The 19,811-nt window shown below is 59.5% G+C and overlaps 1 protein-coding gene across 3 annotated transcripts in view; it reads left to right on the plus strand.

The window, feature by feature from the left end:
• The first annotated feature begins 3,234 nt into the window (after positions 1-3,234).
• The window catches only part of COL7A1 (collagen type VII alpha 1 chain), a 32,181-nt gene continuing 15,604 nt past the window's right edge, over positions 3,235-19,811 (plus strand). For 2 of the 3 annotated variants that reach the window (XM_073010236.1, XM_073010237.1), the window contains exons 1-61: positions 3,235-3,471; positions 4,027-4,207; positions 4,874-5,033; positions 5,121-5,214; positions 5,307-5,468; positions 5,632-5,795; positions 5,871-6,000; positions 6,103-6,219; positions 6,322-6,468; positions 6,556-6,672; positions 6,748-6,897; positions 6,978-7,106; positions 7,749-7,892; positions 7,981-8,106; positions 8,209-8,352; positions 8,853-8,972; positions 9,102-9,245; positions 9,577-9,702; positions 9,784-9,930; positions 10,185-10,307; positions 10,645-10,791; positions 11,032-11,166; positions 11,253-11,396; positions 11,478-11,614; positions 11,902-12,028; positions 12,113-12,259; positions 12,345-12,517; positions 12,616-12,651; positions 12,735-12,761; positions 12,858-12,902; positions 12,974-13,036; positions 13,477-13,557; positions 13,647-13,682; positions 13,823-13,858; positions 14,036-14,107; positions 14,216-14,293; positions 14,530-14,556; positions 14,638-14,691; positions 14,812-14,874; positions 14,977-15,036; positions 15,164-15,199; positions 15,418-15,462; positions 15,540-15,575; positions 15,930-15,974; positions 16,070-16,105; positions 16,224-16,259; positions 16,634-16,666; positions 16,817-16,870; positions 17,251-17,310; positions 17,400-17,435; positions 17,543-17,623; positions 17,725-17,760; positions 17,956-18,000; positions 18,230-18,301; positions 18,538-18,582; positions 18,825-18,851; positions 19,069-19,098; positions 19,215-19,295; positions 19,367-19,402; positions 19,478-19,513; positions 19,605-19,685. In XM_073010236.1, the coding sequence (XP_072866337.1) occupies positions 3,387-3,471; positions 4,027-4,207; positions 4,874-5,033; positions 5,121-5,214; positions 5,307-5,468; positions 5,632-5,795; positions 5,871-6,000; positions 6,103-6,219; positions 6,322-6,468; positions 6,556-6,672; positions 6,748-6,897; positions 6,978-7,106; positions 7,749-7,892; positions 7,981-8,106; positions 8,209-8,352; positions 8,853-8,972; positions 9,102-9,245; positions 9,577-9,702; positions 9,784-9,930; positions 10,185-10,307; positions 10,645-10,791; positions 11,032-11,166; positions 11,253-11,396; positions 11,478-11,614; positions 11,902-12,028; positions 12,113-12,259; positions 12,345-12,517; positions 12,616-12,651; positions 12,735-12,761; positions 12,858-12,902; positions 12,974-13,036; positions 13,477-13,557; positions 13,647-13,682; positions 13,823-13,858; positions 14,036-14,107; positions 14,216-14,293; positions 14,530-14,556; positions 14,638-14,691; positions 14,812-14,874; positions 14,977-15,036; positions 15,164-15,199; positions 15,418-15,462; positions 15,540-15,575; positions 15,930-15,974; positions 16,070-16,105; positions 16,224-16,259; positions 16,634-16,666; positions 16,817-16,870; positions 17,251-17,310; positions 17,400-17,435; positions 17,543-17,623; positions 17,725-17,760; positions 17,956-18,000; positions 18,230-18,301; positions 18,538-18,582; positions 18,825-18,851; positions 19,069-19,098; positions 19,215-19,295; positions 19,367-19,402; positions 19,478-19,513; positions 19,605-19,685 (5,385 nt within the window). In that variant the 5' untranslated portion in view covers positions 3,235-3,386. The remainder of the gene's footprint in view (positions 3,472-4,026; positions 4,208-4,873; positions 5,034-5,120; positions 5,215-5,306; positions 5,469-5,631; positions 5,796-5,870; positions 6,001-6,102; positions 6,220-6,321; positions 6,469-6,555; positions 6,673-6,747; positions 6,898-6,977; positions 7,107-7,748; positions 7,893-7,980; positions 8,107-8,208; positions 8,353-8,852; positions 8,973-9,101; positions 9,246-9,576; positions 9,703-9,783; positions 9,931-10,184; positions 10,308-10,644; positions 10,792-11,031; positions 11,167-11,252; positions 11,397-11,477; positions 11,615-11,901; positions 12,029-12,112; positions 12,260-12,344; positions 12,518-12,615; positions 12,652-12,734; positions 12,762-12,857; positions 12,903-12,973; positions 13,037-13,476; positions 13,558-13,646; positions 13,683-13,822; positions 13,859-14,035; positions 14,108-14,215; positions 14,294-14,529; positions 14,557-14,637; positions 14,692-14,811; positions 14,875-14,976; positions 15,037-15,163; positions 15,200-15,417; positions 15,463-15,539; positions 15,576-15,929; positions 15,975-16,069; positions 16,106-16,223; positions 16,260-16,633; positions 16,667-16,816; positions 16,871-17,250; positions 17,311-17,399; positions 17,436-17,542; positions 17,624-17,724; positions 17,761-17,955; positions 18,001-18,229; positions 18,302-18,537; positions 18,583-18,824; positions 18,852-19,068; positions 19,099-19,214; positions 19,296-19,366; positions 19,403-19,477; positions 19,514-19,604; positions 19,686-19,811) is intronic. The other variant, XM_073010235.1, reaches the window with a different exon arrangement.

Raw genomic sequence — 19,811 nt, forward strand, 5'->3', positions numbered from 1 at the left:
AGGATGCCTCTTGCGTGTGTTTACTCTGGATTCTGGGAGGAAGATAGCCTGGGGCATAGTGTTCCCATTTGGTTTCTAACTGCTGCCTGGACAAGCAGGGCAAGAATCCTTTGCCTCCGCTGACTCAGGCTCCAAGAATAGCCCTGAGCTCAGTGGGGCCCAAGCCCCCTCCTTCAACTACATCTGTCCCAGGCAAGTCCAGAGCTGCTGCCCTGACAATCCCCTCCCCATTTTCCTGAGGCTGCCAGGACCCGGTACAGCTCTTAGCTATTTAGTCCCTCTGTTATCTCTTTGGATTCTGGTCCCCATGGTGGGTGGGCAGGTAGGCTGTTCCTCCTTCACCCCCCAGTGCTTCCACAATCAGGTTCTCTGGGATCCCAGGGGGAAGTTGAGAGTGAGGGGCCCAGTTTTCCTTTGAGGAAGTCACTGCCTGGCAATCACAAGCAGGGTGCTGGGACAAGGTCGTTTAGAAGAGGGCTGTTCAGAAGTCCCCCCGGCATCCTAGCTTGGAAGTAGTCCAAGGAACCCTTGTATCGTTCTCACCCTGCCCCAGTGCCTTTCCCTCACCATTGGGTGCCATAAGTTGTCAATTCGGAGACATTTGTTAAGCACCTTCTATGGTCCGGGACCAGGGCATTGCACAGATATTCTACTTTGTGAACCGCTGGAGAGAAGATGCTGGGCAGCGCAGAACCCTGACAGGCCCAACCCTGGGTGCTTGTGGAGATGCAACACCCAGGCAGGGGAACAAGTGCCAAGTCTGTTGCCAAGTTTGAGCTCCTGGAGGATGGGGCTTCATTTGTAAGCCCAGCCTGGCCCTTAGAGACTACAGGTGTGGTGGTCACGAGAGCTTGAGCTGCTGGGAGTGGTCTGGTTCTAAGGGACCGTGCATACCAAGCCAGGGACTCTGGTCTTTACCCTGGAGCCATGCTGGGGAGGTGTGTGGAGGTTACCATGAAGAGAAGTGACTTGGTCAGCATTGAGATTCAGCATGGGGACTCTCGGGCCACATTTCTGTATCAGTCCTGGTGAGCTGTGCTGTGGCAGAGCAGAGGTCATGGCCACATAAGAGCTGGAGCCAGCTGCAGGGGACACAAAGAGGACTACATTCCCAGCAGGGCTGGGAGACTCAGGGGCAGGAGTGGATTGGAGGAGGGTAATCTTCCATAGTCCAGTGAGGAGTTTGGTGGTGTCCAGGGCACAGTGGGATGTGTGGGGCTGGGACCTGATAAAGAGGCCCTGGTTGGAAACAGATTGGGAGAGGTAATGACTGAGGCCAGGGAAGGAAATGTTCAGGGAAGCTTGGGAGGGAGAAAGATGTGCTCTGGGGGCTCCACTGCCCTGATGGGATTGCAGATAGGTACTGGCCTCTGGGGCTGTGCCCTAGGCTGTGTGCCTCCCAGGAGGCCAGAGCTGGGGCCTCAGAGGGCCACACTCCTGCTCATAAGCCTCATAGGAGCTCCAGACATGTAGTCATTCCAACCTTACTCCTACCTTCCCAACAGCCTCTCCCAGCACCCTTTGAGAGAATCTCTCATAGCAACCTGTCCTTTCTTTTGGGAGTTGCTCAATTCTGATGAGGTTTGCCTGAGCACCCACCCTCCCAGCTGGGCCTCCTGTCTCCCCTAAGGCTGGCCCACGTGTGCACATATGTCTGTACTGTACTGTCTGTGCCACTGGCCTGCTCTTGCCCACCCTGGCTGTGCAGGAGGAAGTGACAGTCTTAGGGGGAAGGGGCTGCTCGTGTGATGAGAACATATGTGGTTCTCTGCAGCCCTCACCTGGAGCACACCTTGCAGGGATGGGGGGTCCTGGGACATGGTTGAGGAGACCCTGACCTGGGAATAAGGTTCTAGGCCCCATGGGGTCACAGCACTGTGCCCCAGGATAGTTTCGGGGGTCAGTAATAAGGAATAGCCCCAGCCTTCCTTGGGCAATAGGAAAGCAGGCAGCATGGATGGTCTTCACTGCCTCCAGCTCTGGCCACACCAGAGTCCTCAGGCTGTGGGGCTGGGCATATTAGAAGGGGCCCAGTGGCCTTGGTGAGTGTAGATGTGCTTTCTGGGCTGCCCAGAGTTATTCAGGATTAGCAGGAAAAAAAGGGGGAGCAGGACCCAGATGGAGGCCTGCCCTTCTTAGGGGTGCCTCTCTGCCTTAGTGTCACCCATCTACGCATATACGCATATACAAAGTCCCACCTCCTTGGGACAGTGGCCCTGGTCTGGTGTGTTGGACTGTCCACAGCCTCAGAAGCCCAGCTCGGGGAGGGTGGGAAGTCAGCCTGGGTAAGGGGAGAGGAGTAAGGTAGCAGGCAGTTATGAAGCCAGAAGCTACAGGTACCATGAGGGCAATGAGGAAAGGAGGAAGGGGCCCAAGGAGACCTCGGCCTGGTGGGGGAGATGGGTGGCAGGGACCTGCAAGAAAAGTAGATGGAAGGAGGGGATGCCTATGGGTGAGGACACGTAGGTAGGGGGACCCGGCCTGGGGCATGGAGGGCTGGATTCCTGAGAGATGAGCTGTCACTGTGGGTGGTCCCGCTCTCCACAGATGGGCGGCCCCCTCCCTTCAGGCACAGCTGGATTGCATCTGCCTGGGACATGGTAGAGGGTGTGGGACACTGGGACGTATGCATAAGCATGACACAGGTTCTCTCCTCCTTCTGGCTTATCCCCTACAAAGACAGGGTGAGTTACTTGGATCTAGGCCAACGGGACCTTGGTTTCCCTAAGACAGGCCCAGAGTCACTCATTTGCCAGGGCTTCTCTCCTGTCAAGGAGATTGGGGTGGGGCCCAGGAGGCCCACCAGACAGATGGCTGAATCACAGGAGTGGCCGGCGGGACCCATGGCCTGAGGGCTTGTCTGGGCACCCCCACCGGATTGGGGGTGAGTCATCCTCAGCTGCAGCCCCCACCCCCCACGGCGCTGCTGCCTTGTGGCCCTGCAGGAACCTGTCCACTCCTCAGCCTGGTCACTGTGATTGACCTAAAGCAGCCAAGACCTGTGACCTTAGATGGAGTTAGGGGTACTCCCTCAGCATCTGTCCATGGAGAACCTTCTGGGAAATTCCCAGAAGCCAAGGGGGGTCGGTGGGTTTATAGTTAAGTGCGTCATATCGTTTGTCTGGGGGAGGGGTGGTGGGGGCGGCGACCTCTCAGGGATGTGGGTGAGGGCGGGTGCCTGGGTCCCCGCCTGCCGCTCCGCCCCCCGAGATCAGGGACTTTTCTCTGCTCTGCCCGCGGGACTGCAGCGGCGGCGGCGGGAGCGGGCGGACGCGCAGGCAAGACCAGGACTCAGGCTGGAGGGGCGCTGGGCTCGGACCCGCCAAGACCGCAGGGGAGCAAGGGGCAGAGGCGGGGGTCCTAGCTGACTGCTTCTACCGACTAGGATGAGGCTGCGGCTTCTGGTGGCCGCGCTCTGCGCCGGGATCCTGGCAGGGGCGCCCCGAGTGCGAGCCCAGCACAGGGAGAGAGGTGGGCACCGCAAGGGAGGACCCGGCCCGGGGTACCGCAAGGGAGGACCCGGCCTGGGGCACTGCACCGTGTCACCCTCCGCTCCACTCGGCTTTCATCCCCGACACCCCCCCGCCCACAACCCAGCCAACTCCGCGACTGCCCGAGGATTCCTCCCAATTCTGGGACTCCCCGAACCCTCCGCGGTCGGTGCTGGGTTCCCTAAACTGCCTCCTATCCTGTTCCGACTCAAATTCTGGCTCCCTGGATGCACGCGGGGTCCCCTGCCTTATGTCAATCCGCGCCGGCCCCTAGAGGCTGACCTCAGTCCCTTAGTCCACACCCGTGCTGGCGACTCTCCCTCCCCCGCACACCCCAACCCCCCCGCGGGAGTCTGCTCTGGGACCCACCCAGCTCGACTCCCTCCAAGGCCCCCAGGCTCAGGCCGACTCAGCCCTGGTTTGCATAAGATGAGGCCTACTCTCCCCACCATCCCGAGTCCCAGCAAGGCCACCGTGCGGGGAGGCGGGTGGTTGGCCTCCCAGAAGAGGCCCTGATCTCTTCTGCCCGCCCCAGTGACCTGCACGCGCCTTTACGCCGCTGACATTGTGTTCTTACTGGATGGCTCCTCATCCATTGGCCGCAGCAATTTCCGCGAGGTCCGCAGCTTTCTCGAAGGGCTGGTGCTGCCTTTCTCTGGAGCAGCCAGTGCACAGGGTGTGCGCTTTGCCACAGTGCAGTACAGTGATGACCCACGGTGAGTAGCGGCCCTGGGGGCTGGGGACCACGGGATCCCACCAAGACCCCTTCCCCAGGAAGGGAGGAGACCCCGGAAACCTCAGACCGGGTCTTTCCGGAAACAAGTTTTGGGGAACCTAGAGACCCCCTAGCCAGGACCTCCTCTGGAGACAGAGGTAAGGATTCCCTAGGTAGAATCTTCATGCCCTGAAGCACCTCCAGGCTATTGCAAGACAGGAAGGTGCAAGACAGGCTGTGTTTCCTGAGCTGGAGATGAGGAGCCCAGGAGGGGGCCCCCATGCCTGTTGGACTCTTCATGTTCTAGCCCCTTAACCCCTGCAGCCGTTCACTAGAGGTGCTCCATCTGGCCAGCATCCACTTTCCTACATCTGGACCCCTCCTCTTGCAATTATTTAATTAAGCAGCATCTTGTTTCCCACAGACTGTGAGCCCCTAAGGGCTCCTTCAGGCCTGCCCAGGCCCAGCTGCAGATGGTGCACAAAGGAGCCCCTGGGGAGTTTGTTAACCTGGGGGTTCCAGAGGAAAGTGGATGTGGAGAATCACAGAATGAAGGAACCTCTCAAGAGAGCCTGATACCCATAACCCTCACCCTAGAGGCCTCCTCAAGGCCAGGGCCAGAAGAGATCCTGAGTCCTAGCCTGTTGCCACCCCTACCCTCCAACAGGACAGAGTTCAGCCTGGATGCACTTGGCTCTGGGGGTGATGTGATCCGCGCCATCCGTGAGCTCAGCTACAAAGGGGGCAACACTCGCACAGGGGCTGCAATTCTCCATGTGGCTGACCGTGTCTTCCTGCCCCAGCTGGCCCGACCTGGTGTCCCCAAGGTGATCCTTACCCCTTCCATGCCTCCCAAGATGACCCCAAATGAAGTGTTCAGGGGAGCCATGATTTGACCCCTGCACCTGTCCCAGGTCTGCATCCTGATCACAGATGGGAAGTCCCAGGACCTGGTGGACACAGCTGCCCAAAAGCTGAAGGGTCAGGGGGTCAAGCTGTTTGCTGTGGGTAAGGACCGAGCAGGGATGACAGGTCAGCTGGGGAGTGGGAGTGGTCAGAGAGCATGTGGGTGACTGAGTCCTGACTGGTTGTCACTTCAGGGATCAAGAATGCCGACCCTGAGGAGCTGAAGCGAGTTGCCTCACAGCCCACCAGTGACTTCTTCTTCTTCGTCAATGACTTCAGCATCTTGAGGACACTACTCCCCCTCGTTTCCCGGAGAGTGTGCACAACTGCTGGTGGCGTGCCTGTGACCCAGCCTCGTGAGTTCCTGCCTACATGGTGTGCCCCGACCTAGACCCTGGACCCCAACCCCCACTTGGGAATGCTGATTCCATCCTATGTGCTCCTGACCCTAACCCCAACTCTGCACCATACATGCCCACCCCAATCCTCCTGCCTGATCCCCTGATCCCCCATTCCCAGCGGATGACTCAACCTCTGCTCCACGAGACCTGGTGCTGTCTGAACCAAGCAGCCAATCCTTGAGAGTACAGTGGACAGCGGCCAGTGGCCCTGTGACTGGCTACAAGGTCCAGTATACTCCTTTGACGGGGCTGGGACAGCCACTGCCGAGCGAGCGGCAGGAGGTAGGATGTCAGGAGTGATAAGTGGTGGCTGGGGACTTGGCTGGGCAAGATAAAGTGACCTCTGGCCCTGGGCAGGTGAACATCCCAGCTGGTGAGACCAGCGTGTGGCTGCAGGGTCTCCGGCCACTGACTGAGTACCAAGTGACTGTGGTTGCCCTCTACGCCAACAGCATCGGGGAGGCGGTGAGCGGGACAGCTCGGACCAGTGAGCAATTCTGCCAGCCTCTGACCCCATTCACCTAACTCCCCACCCCAGTACCCCCTCCCACTCCTGACTCCATGAATCCCTGGTGGGACTCTCCCCCAGCTGCCCTGGAGGGGCCGGAACTGACCATCCAGAATACCACAGCCCACAGCCTCCTGGTGGCCTGGCGGAGTGTGTCAGGTGCCACTGGCTACCGTGTGACATGGCGGGTCCTCAGTGGTGAGTGATAGATGTGGGCTAAGGGGAGTCCCTGCACCTCAGACAAAACTGTAGAGTCCTGTGTCTGCAAGGCCCACTGGCCTCTTGGTGCCCCCCATGCAGGTGGGCCCACACAGCAGCAGGAGCTGGGCCCTGGGCAAGGTTCAGTGTTGCTGCGCGACTTGGAGCCTGGCACAGACTATGAGGTGACCATGAGCACCCTGTTTGGCCACAGTGTGGGGCCTGCCGCTTCCCTGACGGCTCGCACTGGTGAGAAGGCTGGGCACTTTCATCAGGCTGGGACGGGCAGGCAGGGCAAGGACCGGAGGCCACTGACATCCCATGTGCCCTGGGCAGACGCTTCTGTTGAGCAGACCCTGCGCCCGGTCATCCTGGGCCCCACATCCATCCTCCTTTCCTGGAACTTGGTGCCTGAGGCCCGTGGCTACCGGTTGGAATGGCGGCGTGAGACTGGTCAGTGTCGGGGAAGGGATGGACAGGCAAGGGTCAGGGCATGGCGTCAGCTGGCCTGACCCTGTCATCTTGCAGGCTTGGAGCCACCACAGAAGGTAGTGCTGCCCTCTGATGTGACCCGCTACCAGTTGGATGGGCTGCAGCCGGGCACAGAGTACCGCCTCACACTCTACACTCTGCTGGAGGGCCACGAGGTGGCCACCCCTGCAACCGTGGTTCCCACTGGTGAGGGCTTTGTGGGCTGGGCCAGTGAGTGGGGGAGGTGTCGGAGCCCCATGCTGCCTCTATGCTGTGCTCTCCAACAGGACCAGAGCTGCCTGTGGGCCCTGTGATGGACCTGCAAGCCACGGAGCTGCCCGGGCAGCGGGTGCGAGTGTCCTGGAGCCCAGTCCCCGGTGCCACCCAGTACCGCATCATTGTGCGCAGCACCCAGGGTAAGGTGGACACAGCCAGCACCCCCACCACACACACTGAAGTTCCAGCCTGAGGGGTCTGAGTGTACCTCCAGCCCTCTCCTTCCACACCTGGGTCCCTACAGTCTCCTCCATCTCCTTATCCATATGCTTCCCAGGATGGCACTGAGCCCTGAAGTCACAGGGTGTGTCCGCCCCTACCCTGCCCCAGCCAATCTCCTCCCTGCCCCACACCCCTGTCCATGGCTTGCGACTCTGCACAGCCACAAACTCAATCACCTGCCTTTCTGTGACCCTAGTGGTGACCACTGTACACCAACCTCTCATTGCATGTCCCCATCCAGCACCGACTTCTGCCATCCCACGTCAGTGTCTGTCAACAGCTCATCAGTTCTCACTGCAGTCCACTGGCTCCTGTCATCCTACATGCCAGCATCCCACGGACCCCTGTCCTCCAGTGTCCCTGCCATCACTGGCCCCTTTCATCCTATGTCCTTGTCTTGCATTCACTTTTTTCAGCCATATCCCATCTCTCTGGTCCCCACCACCCCACATCCCCACCTCCATGGCCTTTCTCGCTGTGTGTCCCTGTCCATCACTGCCGTCATCCCACGTCCCTGTCTCTTTTTGACCCCTGCCCACCTACGCTGACTTCTCTCTTAGGGGTTGAGCGGATCCTGATGCTTCCCGGGAGTCAGACAGCGTTCGACTTGGATGACGTTCAGGCTGGGCTTAGCTACACTGTGCGGGTGTCTGCTCGAGTGGGTCCCCGTGAGGGCAGTGCCAGTGTCCTCACTGTCCGCCGGGGTGAGCACTACAGGAAGCTTGTGGAGGACAGCTGTCTGCCTCACTCTGGTCCTGGTTCTGACCTCTGACCTCTGTGTTTAACCCCTAGAGCTGGAAACCCCACTTGCTGTTCCAGGGCTGCGGGTTGTGGTGTCAGATGCTACGAGAGTGAGGGTGGCCTGGGGACCCGTCCCTCGAGCCAGTGGATTTCGGATTAGCTGGAGCACAGGCAGTGGTCAGTGTGGGGTGTGTGGGGGGACTGCTGAAGGGACCAATGAGGGTATGGGGGCCGGAGGGGACAGGCAGGAGCCATGCCAGCATTTCCCTCTGACCTCAGGTCCAGAGTCCAGCCAGACACTGCCCCCAGACTCTACTGTCACAGACATCACAGGGCTGCAGCCTGGAACCACCTACCAGGTGGCTGTGTCTGTACTGCGAGGGAGAGAGGAGGGCCCTGCTGCGGTCATCGTGGCTCGAACAGGTCAGGGCCTGCCCCCGTCCCTTGACTCTCTGCCTCCATTGCTCTTTCAGACCCCCATGCCTCCCCTTGCAGACCCTTGCTACTCCCCAGAACTCCTGCCTCCCCCTTCAGATTCCTACTCCCTCCTCCCTCAGAGACTCTGCTTCCCCTTTAGTTTCAGCTGTCTCCCCTTAAGCCCTTCCCATCTTCAGATTCCCCTGCTTCTCCCCTAAGACTCCCACAGTCTTTGCCCTCAAATTTCCACCACCTCAGCCCTCAGACCCCCACCCCTTTTTTGCTGGACCCAAATCTCCTCTGAGATTTACACTTTCTCCTCCATCAGACCCCCTCACTGCCTCCTAAAACCTCCATCTCCCCACTTCTCCACTGGACCTATTCACCATCTCCTCTATCAGATTCCTGTCTTCTGTTAGACTCTCATCGCCTTCCACTATCAGTATCAGATAGCCCCACTCCTTCCTGCCTGCTCCAACAGACTCCCCATTACCTCTCCCCACTAGACCCACTGGGCCCAGTGAGGACAGTCCATGTGACTCAGGCCAGCAGCTCATCTGTCACCATTACCTGGACCAGGGTTCCTGGCGCCACAGGATACAGGGTTTCCTGGCACTCAGCCCACGGTGGGGACTGGGGTTTGGGAGGGGGCAGGTCAGGGTGGAATGGGGGCTTGGGGTTTATTGGGGGTCCAGGTGGGGCTCTGGGGGACAGAGTTTGACTAGCCCTGGAGTTGCCTCCATCCCTGCTCCTAGGCCCAGAGAAATCCCAGTTGGTTTCTGGGGAGGCCACGGTGGCTGAGCTGGATGGGCTGGAGCCAGATACTGAGTATACGGTGCATGTAAGGGCCCATGTGGCTGGTGTGGATGGGCCCCCTGCCTCTGTGGTTGTCAGAACTGGTGAGTGGACCCTGACCAGCTGCTAGCCACACCGAATTAGCTACCCTGCCCTGCTGAGTATTCCTGATTGCCCAGCTGCCTCCACGCCCCTGCTCAGTGACTGTCCTATCCACACTGACCCACCCCGCACTGATTAAGTGTCCACCCATGGTGACCTCCTGGTGGCCCCACACTGCCCACCCCAAGGCACTGACCTCCTCCCTCTCAGGGCTGTCTACAGTGACCTGTCCATACTAACCTCACACTGACTTTCAGATTACCCCCGTGTCAACCATGCTTGCACTACCACTCTGTTCTCTGCCAGACCCCCTTACCTTGCCTCTGTCCCCAGCCCCTGAGCCTGTGGGCCGTGTGTCAAGGCTGCAAATCCTCAATGCTTCCAGCGACGTTCTGCGGATCACCTGGGTAGGGGTCACTGGGGCCACAGCTTACAGACTGGCCTGGGGCCGGAGTGAAGGTATGGCTCCCTGATGCCACCCCTATCCTTCCTGGCTGGGACTGCCCACCCCTAACCATTGCTCTATGCCCACCTGGCCAGGTGGCCCCATGAGACACCAGATACTCCCAGGAAACACAGACTCTGCAGAGATCCGGGGTCTCGAAGGTGGAGTCAGCTACTCAGTTCGAGTGACTGCACTTGTCGGGGACCGCGAGGGCACACCTGTCTCCATTGTCGTCACCACACGTAGGCAGAGCATGAGCTGGAGAGCCTCGGGATGGGTGGTGTGGATGGTTTGGGGATCGGGGCTTGTGCTCCAGATTGGAGAAAGGACCAGGATTGGTAGTGAGCCTTTGGGGGCGGGGTCTGAGAGGAGGGAAGGTGAAGCCCGGGATAGGCAGAGGGGCTGGCTGGGTGGGGTGCGTGTGCCAGGGTGGGCCTGGGATTGGCACAGGGGCCATTGGGGCAGAGCCTCCCTGATTCCTGAGCTTTCTTTCCAGCGCCTGAGGCTCCGCCAGCCCTGGGGACGCTTCAAGTGGTGCAGCGCGGGGAGCACTCGCTGAGGCTGCGCTGGGAACCGGTGCCCGGAGTGCAGGGCTTCCTTCTGCGCTGGCAACCAGAGGGTGAGGGGTGTCCCTGGGAGGAGGTTAGGAACCAATGGGGGCAAGGCTGTGGCAGATGCTGCAAGGTAGGTGAGGACAGTGACAGTGAGTGGGGTCTGTCATTTGGGGTCTGCAAGATCAGTGACAGTAGGTAAGATCAGTCAATGAAGTGGGTGGGATCAATGAGTTCATGGAGGGTCAGTCTGGCAAGGTCCATAAAGTGGGCAGAGTCAGTGAAGATGAGGAAGTCAGGAGGGTGGACCCAGTTAACAGAGCCAGTGAGGTGGGCGGGCCCTTTAATGCCCCCAGGTGTCACTCTCCCACATGCTCTTGGCCCCCACCCTCACGCCTGCCCCAGGTGGCCAAGAACAGTCCCGGGTCCTGGGCCCCGAGCTCAACAGCTATCACCTGGACGGGCTGGAGCCAGCCACACAGTACCACGTGAGGCTGAGTGTCCTAGGGCCGGCTGGAGAAGGGCCCTCTGCAGACGTGACTGTGCGCACTGGTAAGCCTGCCTCACCTTGGCGTGCTCCTCCCCTACTGATGACCCACCCTGGCTTCCTGCACCCCGACTCTGAGTGACTCCTCCTGTACCCCCACCCCTCACCCTCTGACCCTGGGTGACCCCAGCATGACCTCTCATGACGCTTCAATAAGACAAACCCGACCCAGGATCTCAGACCTCTCTCCCCTCTGGGTTCTCAGGACTCAACCTCTGATCCTCGATCTTTCATTCCTCCTTCAGAGTCACCTCGTGTTCCAAGCACTGAACTACGTGTGGTGGACACCTCGATCGACTCGGTGACTTTGGCCTGGACCCCAGTGTCCAGGGCATCCAGCTACATCCTATCCTGGCGGCCACTCAGAGGCCCTGGCCAGGGTGAGGGGGAGGCCAGGGTTGGGGTGGGCTGGCAGTTGGGGTTCTGTGGAGACTGATTTTTAATCAAGTTCTCTCTCCTGCATAAGTGCCTGGGGCCCCGCAGACTCTTCCAGGGATCTCAAGCTCCCAGCGGGTGACAGGGCTAGAGCCTGGCGTCTCTTACATATTCTCCCTGACGCCTGTCCTGGATGGCGTGCAGGGTCCTGAGGCATCCATCACACAGGCGCCAGGTATGGCGGGCATAGTGGGAAGGGCAGAAAGGTGTGTCTGGGTGGGCTGCTCGCTTCAGTAACTTATTCCCCTTCCTGCAGTGTGTCCCCGTGGCCTGGCGGATGTGGTGTTCCTACCACATGCCACTCAAGACAATGCTCACCGTGCGGAGGCTACGAGGCGGGTCCTGGAGCGTCTGGTGTTGGCACTTGGGCCTCTTGGGCCACAGGCGGTTCAGGTTTGGTCCTGGGGCAACCAGATTCCTACCTCTCCCTGTGGCCCCCCACCCAGGTTCCATGCCAGTTACCATCTCCTGACCACCCAACAGGTTCAGTCATTCTCCCAGCTCTCCCACAGGCTCCAGATCTCACCTGCTGCCTGGCTTCCTATCCTGCCGTCACTGCTGACTCCCTAATAGATAGTCAGGCTTTGGTCACACACAGCCTGATGTGTTTCTCCAGGCTCTGTGCACCCCCATCCCTGCTCTGTCATCCTCCTCAGGCTCTGTGTCTCCCTCCACCCCAGGTTGGCCTGCTGTCTTACAGTCACCGGCCCTCCCCACTGTTCCCCCTGAATGGCTCCTATGACCTTGGCATTATCTTGCAAAGGATCCGTGACATGCCCTACATGGACCCAAGTGGCAACAACCTGGGTGAGGACTGCAGCAGGCATGGACTCTTGGGGCTATCCACTGGGAACTTGGTGCCCCAGGGTTCTGACATGTCCTTCCTTCCAGGCACAGCCGTGGTCACAGCTCACAGATACGTGTTGGCACCAGATGCTCCTGGGCGCCGCCAGCACGTGCCAGGGGTGATGGTTTTGCTAGTGGATGAACCCTTGAGAGGTGACATATTCAGCCCCATCCGTGAGGCCCAGGCTGCTGGTAAGGAGTAGGCTGATGGGGAAGGGGTCTGGGAATAGGGATGGCCCTGACAGGGCTATCAAGCAGCCACTGGACCCCACCTTAGGGCTTAAAGTGGTGATGTTGGGAATGGCTGGAGCGGACCCAGAGCAGCTGCGTCGCTTGGTGCCGGGCATGGACTCTGTCCAGACCTTTTTCGCCGTGGATGATGGGCCAAGCCTGGACCAGGCAGTCAGTGGTCTGGCCGCAGCCCTGTGTCAGGCATCCTTCACTACTCAGGTTTGGAAGAGGTCTCTGGGGGACTGGGTGGTAGAAAATAAGGGATCTGGGGGTTCTTGGTAGAAATGTTCAACCTCAAAGAGACCCTATGTCCACAGCCCCGGCCAGAACCCTGCCCAGTATATTGTCCAAAGGTAAGAGTCCTGCGACGAGAGGTGGGCAGAAGCTGCACCTGGGGCTAGCCACTCTGACCCACATCTGACATGTCTTTCCCCAGGGCCAGAAGGGGGAACCTGGAGAAATGGTGAGTGCCCATGCGGGGCGGGGAATAGAGAGTGGGTTGGGTGTCAGTGGGGCAGGGGAGGTTGGCAGCACAGGTCTCACTGATCACCCTTCCTAGGGCCTGAGAGGACAAGTTGGGCCTCCTGGCGACCCTGGCCTCCCGGTGAGTGCCCCCCACATCTGTCCCTGCACCCTGACTGGCTTATCACCACCTAACCTGCTCTCTTCTCTCAGGGCAGGACTGGTGCTCCTGGCCCCCAGGGGCCCCCTGGAAGTGCCATTGCTAAGGGCGAAAGGGTGAGTGTGGGGACCATCGAGGTTTCTCTGAGGCACTCCTCAAAGCTTTCTCTGGGTTTTTACAAGAGAGAAGGAATAAGCAGAGTTAGAATCATTGGAAATTCCTAGAAGCCCAGCTGGAGGTTATAAACCACCATAGAGACTTTAGGGGACACTCTGAAGTAGAAGGGCCAGTGGGGCTTCTAGCCCCTCTGCAGAGCCTGAGCAGCAGCTCTAAGTCCCAGAGGCAGGGAAGCCCTCTGCCTTGTCACTGCCCTTGTGCCTGGAATTGGACTCCATGCAGCTCTGAGGGGCCACTTCTCTGCCTCACTGTTCCACCCCCAATAATACCTGGGGGCCAGTGAGGTAGGGGACCCCTTGTTGATGGGGTAAGGCCCCTCCAGCAAACCAGGGGCCTTGGGGGAGGGTCCCTTCCTGCCCTGACCTCTTCACCTCCTCAGGGCTTCCCTGGAGCAGATGGGCGTCCAGGCAGCCCTGGCCGCCCCGGGACTCCTGGGACCCCTGGAGCCCCTGGCCTAAAGGTGAGCAAGCCTTGCCCTGTGGGTCAGGGTGGGCGCTGCCTGAGTGGGTGGGTGGCTCCGACTGTTCTGCCTCTGGCCTCCATTTGCAGGGCTCTCCAGGGTTGCCTGGCCCTCGTGGGGAACCGGTAAGGCGCCCTCCCTTCTTTGCTCTCCAAGTGTCTTCCCAGGGCTTTTCCACAGGGCGGGAGCCTGGGGTGGTGGGTCAGTGCCCACGCTGACACTCGCCTGAGCCCAAGCACCACCCTCTGCTCTGTTTGGTCCTCAGGGAGAGCAAGGACCTCGAGGCCCAAAGGGGGAGTCGGTAGGTGAAGGGGGAAGGGAGGCAGCCGGGATGTCCCAGGGAGGAGCAGGACTGCCCCACGCCAGACCCTGTGCAGGGCCTAAGGCGTGAATAGGAATAGCTGGACGTGTCTAGGGGCTTATTCCAGCTCAAGGCCCCCATATCCTGAATCCTGCCCACTGCTCTCTGTCCCTACAGGGGGCTCCCGGACAAGTCACTGGAGGCGAAGGACCTGGGCTTCCTGGGCGGAAAGGGGACCCTGGACCATCGGTAAGTCCAGGGTATGTGGTGGCGAGTGATGGGTAGTGGGGGGACTGACAAGCGGGGGTGAGAGGAGGGTCTGTGGGGTTGCACCTTATACTTTGTCTCCTCCATCAGGGCCCCCCTGGACCTCGTGGACCACTGGGGGACCCAGGACCCCGTGGCCCCCCAGGGCTTCCTGGAACAGCCATGAAGGTGACAACCTCATGAGTGCCATGTGATGCAGAGACCTGGTGACCCCATTTGAACCCACATAACCCCTACCAGTTCCTCTGGCTCTTGTGACCCTCTGATCACCCCCATCCTCACCATGATGCCTCAGTTCTCCCAAGATCCTTGTAATCCAATTGGACCCCATGACCCTCATCCCTCCTAGTATCTTTGGGAGTGAGGTGTGGCCCAGGGTCATGGGATCATCATCTGTTTTCTAGGGTGACAAAGGTGATCGTGGGGAGCGGGTAAGTGAGGGACAGGTTGTGCTGGGGGTGGCTTGGAGTCTGATTCCCCTGTTCATTCCGTGACCTGCTGTTCTCTCCCAGGGTCCCCCTGGACCAGGTGAAGGTGGCATTGCTCCCGGGGAGCCCGGGCTGCCGGTGAGTGGGCCTTGAGGCTCTGCTGGGGGCCCTGCTCAGGGCTGTGGGTCTCTCCTGGGGCAGTGGTTGGGTGCTGGGCTTCATAGTTCTTCGCTCACATTTTTACTCACTTCCTCCTAGGGTCTTCCTGGAAGCCCTGGACCCCAAGGCCCCGTTGGCCCCCCTGGAGAGAAAGGAGAAAAAGTAGGAAGCCTGACTTGATGATATCCCAGTTCTGGGGTGGGAGGCTGGGTGCTAGGGGCAGGGCCTCCCTTCGGTCTTCCCACCCATGCGTTTTTCCTTCAGGGTGACTCTGAGGATGGAGCTCCAGGCCTCCCAGGACAACCTGGGTCTCCGGGTGAGCAAGTGAGTGGAGGGGCCAGGGGTTCTGACTGTGGTGGGCACAGCTCCAGCCCCCACCTCAATCATCAACCACTGCTCCATCCTCATGCCCAAACGCAAATCTCTGAACCCCCAAATTAATCCCTTCCAGGGCCCACGGGGACCTCCTGGAGCTATTGGCCCCAAAGTGAGTACCAGTTGGGGGACTGAGGTGTGAGGGGTGCTACTCCGGGCTCCCTGTGGTGTTAGGGGAGGCTGGAAGATCAGGAGATAACAGTTCCCTCCAGGTCAGAGGTTGTGGTTTTGGAGGGAGTGGTTGGAGTTTGAGACCCCTGGTCTGGGGTTTGACATTCAAGCCCGCCACCAACCCTCTCTCTCTGTCGTTCTCTCACCCTCTGTCTTCAGGGTGACCGGGGCTTTCCAGGGCCCCCGGGTGAGGCTGGAGAGAAGGTAAGTGCAACCTGGGGGGCTCCAAGGGCCCTAGAGGATCTGGCCCAACTCAGCTCTGACCTCTTCTGTTCCATCAGGGCGAACGCGGACCCCCAGGCCCAGCGGGATCCCGGGTAAGCCCACTGGCTGCAATGCTCATACCAGCTGACCTGGCTGTGCCCTTTCTGGTTTTGGCTTTTTGCCCTTAACCCCCGCTGCCCCTGCTCCTCACCCCTCCTCAATGACCCCTTATCCCTGCTGATACAGGCTCTAACCATCAGCCCCAGGGACCTGGCTTTAAATCTCTGACCCTGCTGAACTGACCTTGACTTTCACTGACCTGGTCTCTGTCCTCCTGCCAAGTCTACCCCTGCCAACCTAAATCCCAATCTTCTCTGACCCCTCTCCAGCCCCCACCCCAGCCTCTAGCCCTGCCCATATCCCCCATCCCCACCCACCTGCACAGCTCCTCCCTTCCTCTCCTCCAGGGGCTGCCAGGGGTTGCTGGACGTCCTGGAGCAGAGGGTCCTGAAGTGAGTCTGTGACTGTGGTGGGACCACCAGTGGGACTTTTGTGTGTCCCTCCCCTTTCCTTTCCCCTCCTGGACTCCCACTTTCTCTACATTCAGGGGCCACCAGGACCCACCGGCCGCCAAGGAGAGAAGGTGGGTCCTCGACTGGGGGTGGTACTATCTGTACTAGGGGTGTGGCAGGTGGGACACTGGGATTTGGGGCTCCAAGGTGACTCCCTGACCTGTCCCTGCTTCTATCCTCTCTCCACAGGGGGAGCCTGGTCGTCCTGGGGACCCTGCAGTGGTGGTGAGTGATGAGAGGATGGGGCTCTGAGCACAGCACAGCCCTTGAGCAGTGATCCTCCTATAGAACACTATCTGGGCTGTGATTCCACAGTGCTGGGCCCGTGAGCAGTCTCAGAGCTCTGTGGCTCACCTGCTAGAACCTGCCTCCAGACTCCTGGCTGTGATCCTGTGACCCCATGACCACCATGCAGGTCATGAGCTCTTTGTGTCAGTCCATTTCGTATAACCCCTTCCCTGCTATCAGCGGTGACCCTGTGACCTCTGGGTGGGGACTGAGCTATATGACTTCGAATTCCATGTGACCTCCATTCCAATGAAGACTGGTCATACAACCCCAAGGCAGGGCCAAGCTGTATCTGTCCTGTTTGTTTTCAGGGACCTGCTGTTGCTGGACCCAAAGGAGAAAAGGTAAGCCTGGTATAGGACAAGGGGAGGTTTCTACAGAGTTGAGGTCTAGGTCATAGGGCCTATGTATGGGACTTGAGGGTCATAGGACTTGCTAGGTCAGGGGGTTAACTGGAGCCTGGGACTAGCACTGATGGTCTTTGTCACCTCCAGGGAGATGTGGGGTCTGCTGGGCCCAGAGGAGCTACTGGAGTCCAAGGGGAACGGGTAAGTGAAGGGAAGTGTTTTTTTTTGTTTTTTTTTTTTTTGAGACAGAGTCTCGCTCTGTTGCCCAGGCTGGAGTGCAGTGGCGGGATCTCGGCTCACTGCAAGCTCCGCCTCCTGGGTTCAAATGATTCTCCTGCCTCAGCCTCCCAAGTAGCTGGGACTACAGGCGCCCGCCAGCATGCCCGGCTAATTTTTTGTATTTTTTGTAGAGACAGGGTTTCACCGTGGTCTCGATCTCCTGACCTCGTGATCCGCCCGTCTCGGCCTCGCAAAGTGCTGGGATTATAGGCGTGAGCCACTGCGCCTGGCCCGTGAAGGGAAGTGTTTAGGGGGTGGTTGGTAGAGGTTGTCTTCCTGACTTCTTATCCTTCCATCCACAGGGCCCACCTGGCTTGGTTCTTCCTGGAGACCCTGGCCCCAAGGGAGACCCTGGAGACCGGGTGAATCAATGTCGGAATGGGGAGTGTGACAGAGGGAGATGAGGTGGTAGGACCCTGACTAAATCCTATCCCCCTTCTATTCCCTTCAGGGTCCCATTGGCCTTACTGGCAGAGCAGGACCCCCAGTGAGTACCCATGACCCTGGGCAACCTCAAGGCTTCCGAGATCCCCTCCCCTTGAGGACTGCCTGCTTTGAGCATCCTGCATCACCTCCCTCTTGCCTCCTCCACAGGGTGACTCAGGGCCTCCTGGAGAGAAGGGAGACCCTGGGAGGCCTGGCCCCCCAGGACCTGTTGGCCCCCGAGGACGAGATGTAAGAGGCTGGAGTCGGGGGAGTCACGGCGGGTAAAGGAGTAGGGCTGTTGCCAGCATCATGGGGTTCTTGAAACCAGGGCTGACACTCATGTTTCACAGGGTGAAGTTGGAGAGAAAGGTGACGAGGGTCCTCCGGTGAGACTTCTTCCCACTGTGGTTTCTGATCCTTTACCCTTGAACTAGGATCCCAGTGGGCTGGGGCTCCACCAGACCATCCATCCACTCCTTGCCTCCTGTCCAGCTGCTGCTCAGGCCCTTCTCTGTCCCCTCTCCCTGAGTGAGTTAGATCCTGACTCCCCTGTGCAGTATGACTTTTCTCTCTATCACCAGGGTGACCCAGGTTTGCCTGGAAAAGCAGGCGAGCGTGGCCTTCGGGTGAGTCTTGGCAGAGAGAAGTAACGGGGTGATGGGAGGTGGGCATGAAGGTGATAGGAAAGGCTGAGGGGGGCTAAGGGGTGATGGGAGGCCCTGCAGGGAGGCATGGGGTGATAGGAACCTCTGATGTGGATTTTGGAGTGATGGGGAGCCTGAGGCAGTGTAGGGGATCACAGGGGCACCTGCAAAATACTGGGAGGGTCTGTCTCAGGCCAGCTGCTCTTCTTAGGGGGCACCTGGAGTTCGGGGGCCTGTGGGTGAGAAGGGAAACCAGGGAGATCCTGGAGCGGATGGACAAAATGTGAGTCCCAATCTATGACTCCTCACCCCAACCTTAACCCTCCAACTAGTCAATTCCCAACACCTGATCCTACCCCCAACCCCGTAATGCTAAACCCTCCCAATCTTTACTTCCTGTGACCCCTGCATCACGCCCACCTGAAGCCTACCAACATTCCCATGAGTCCCCATGGTGCTTCCAAAGCTCCCCAAAACTGCTGCCCACCTTGAGTCGTCTTGACCCCTGCCTTTCTGCAGGGCAGCCCTGGACCATCTGGATCCAAGGGTGACCGTGGGGAGCCGGTGAGTAGGGCTGGTGTCCTGGGCTCAGAAAGGATGGAGGGTCCCCTGGCACTGCTGCCAGTGTGCTTTTACATGAGGGGTCTGGAGGTCAAGGTGGGAAGCATGGATGGCCACTCATGCCTGCTGGGGGCTGGCATTGGGGTACTTCAGGGAACTTGGGGGTAGAGTTGAGCCTGGAGCAAACCAGAGCCATGGCCTGGGACCTGAGGCTTCCTGTTGACTATAATCATTTCCTTTCCCAGGGTCCCCCAGGACTCCCGGGACGGCTGGTAAGGGCTGCACTGGGTCTGGTCCTCTGTCATTGCCCTCACTTGCCCCTTTGGCTCCACGTCATGTCCCCTCGTTCCTTCCGCTAATTCCCACTTCCCCCAGCTGCCCCTCTGAAACCTCCACAAATCCCTGGAGCCCCTCACAGACCCTGTATCCCCTCGCCAACCACTCTTCCCCTTGTTGAGCCATTCTTCTCACGGGCCATTCCCCCCACAGGTAGACACAGGACCTGGAGCAAGAGAGAAGGTATTAGGGTCTGTGGGTGGAGGGTAAGAAAGACCCCAGTGCCCCTCCCGGCAGGTTCTACCTTGGGCATGGCTTAGCTTCAAGGCTGTTCCTCAGCAAGCTTATCTCTGCCACAGGGAGAGCCTGGGGACCGCGGACAAGAGGGTCCTCGAGGGCCCAAGGGCGACCCTGGCCTCCCTGGAGCCCCTGGGGATAGGGTGAGTATGGCTGGTCCTGGGGGTGCAGGTGTGGGAGGGCCCACTCTGATTTCTTCCTCCCCTATCTTCAGGGCATAGATGGGCTTCGCGGGCCCCCAGGCCCACAGGTGAGTGATGCACTTTGCCCTGTCTGCCGAGTCCCCATCTTGCCCTCACCTCTTATCTGACCCTGTTCCCTCCAGGGGGACCCAGGTGTCCGAGGCCCAGCAGGAGAAAAGGTGAGAGGGTGTGGAGGTTTCTCAGGACATGAGCCTGGGTTATCAGATCCACCTCGGCCTTGGTGGCCTCTTACCACTCTATTTTCCACAGGGTGACCGGGGTCCCCCTGGGCTGGATGGCCGGAGCGGACTGGATGGGAAACCAGGAGCCTCTGGGCCCCCTGGGCTGAATGTGAGTCTTGGTAGTCCTGCCTGGTTGTCCCCTTCCCCTATCCCTTCACATGAGGGTCCTAGACCCCAGCCTCATTGGTTGGTCTTGGCCTTGACGAGCTCTGGGGCCAGACATGTTGTCTGTGTC

The sequence above is a fragment of the Chlorocebus sabaeus genome, chromosome 22 (assembly GCF_047675955.1).
Source record: "Chlorocebus sabaeus isolate Y175 chromosome 22, mChlSab1.0.hap1, whole genome shotgun sequence".
Lineage (NCBI taxonomy): Eukaryota > Metazoa > Chordata > Mammalia > Primates > Cercopithecidae > Chlorocebus > Chlorocebus sabaeus.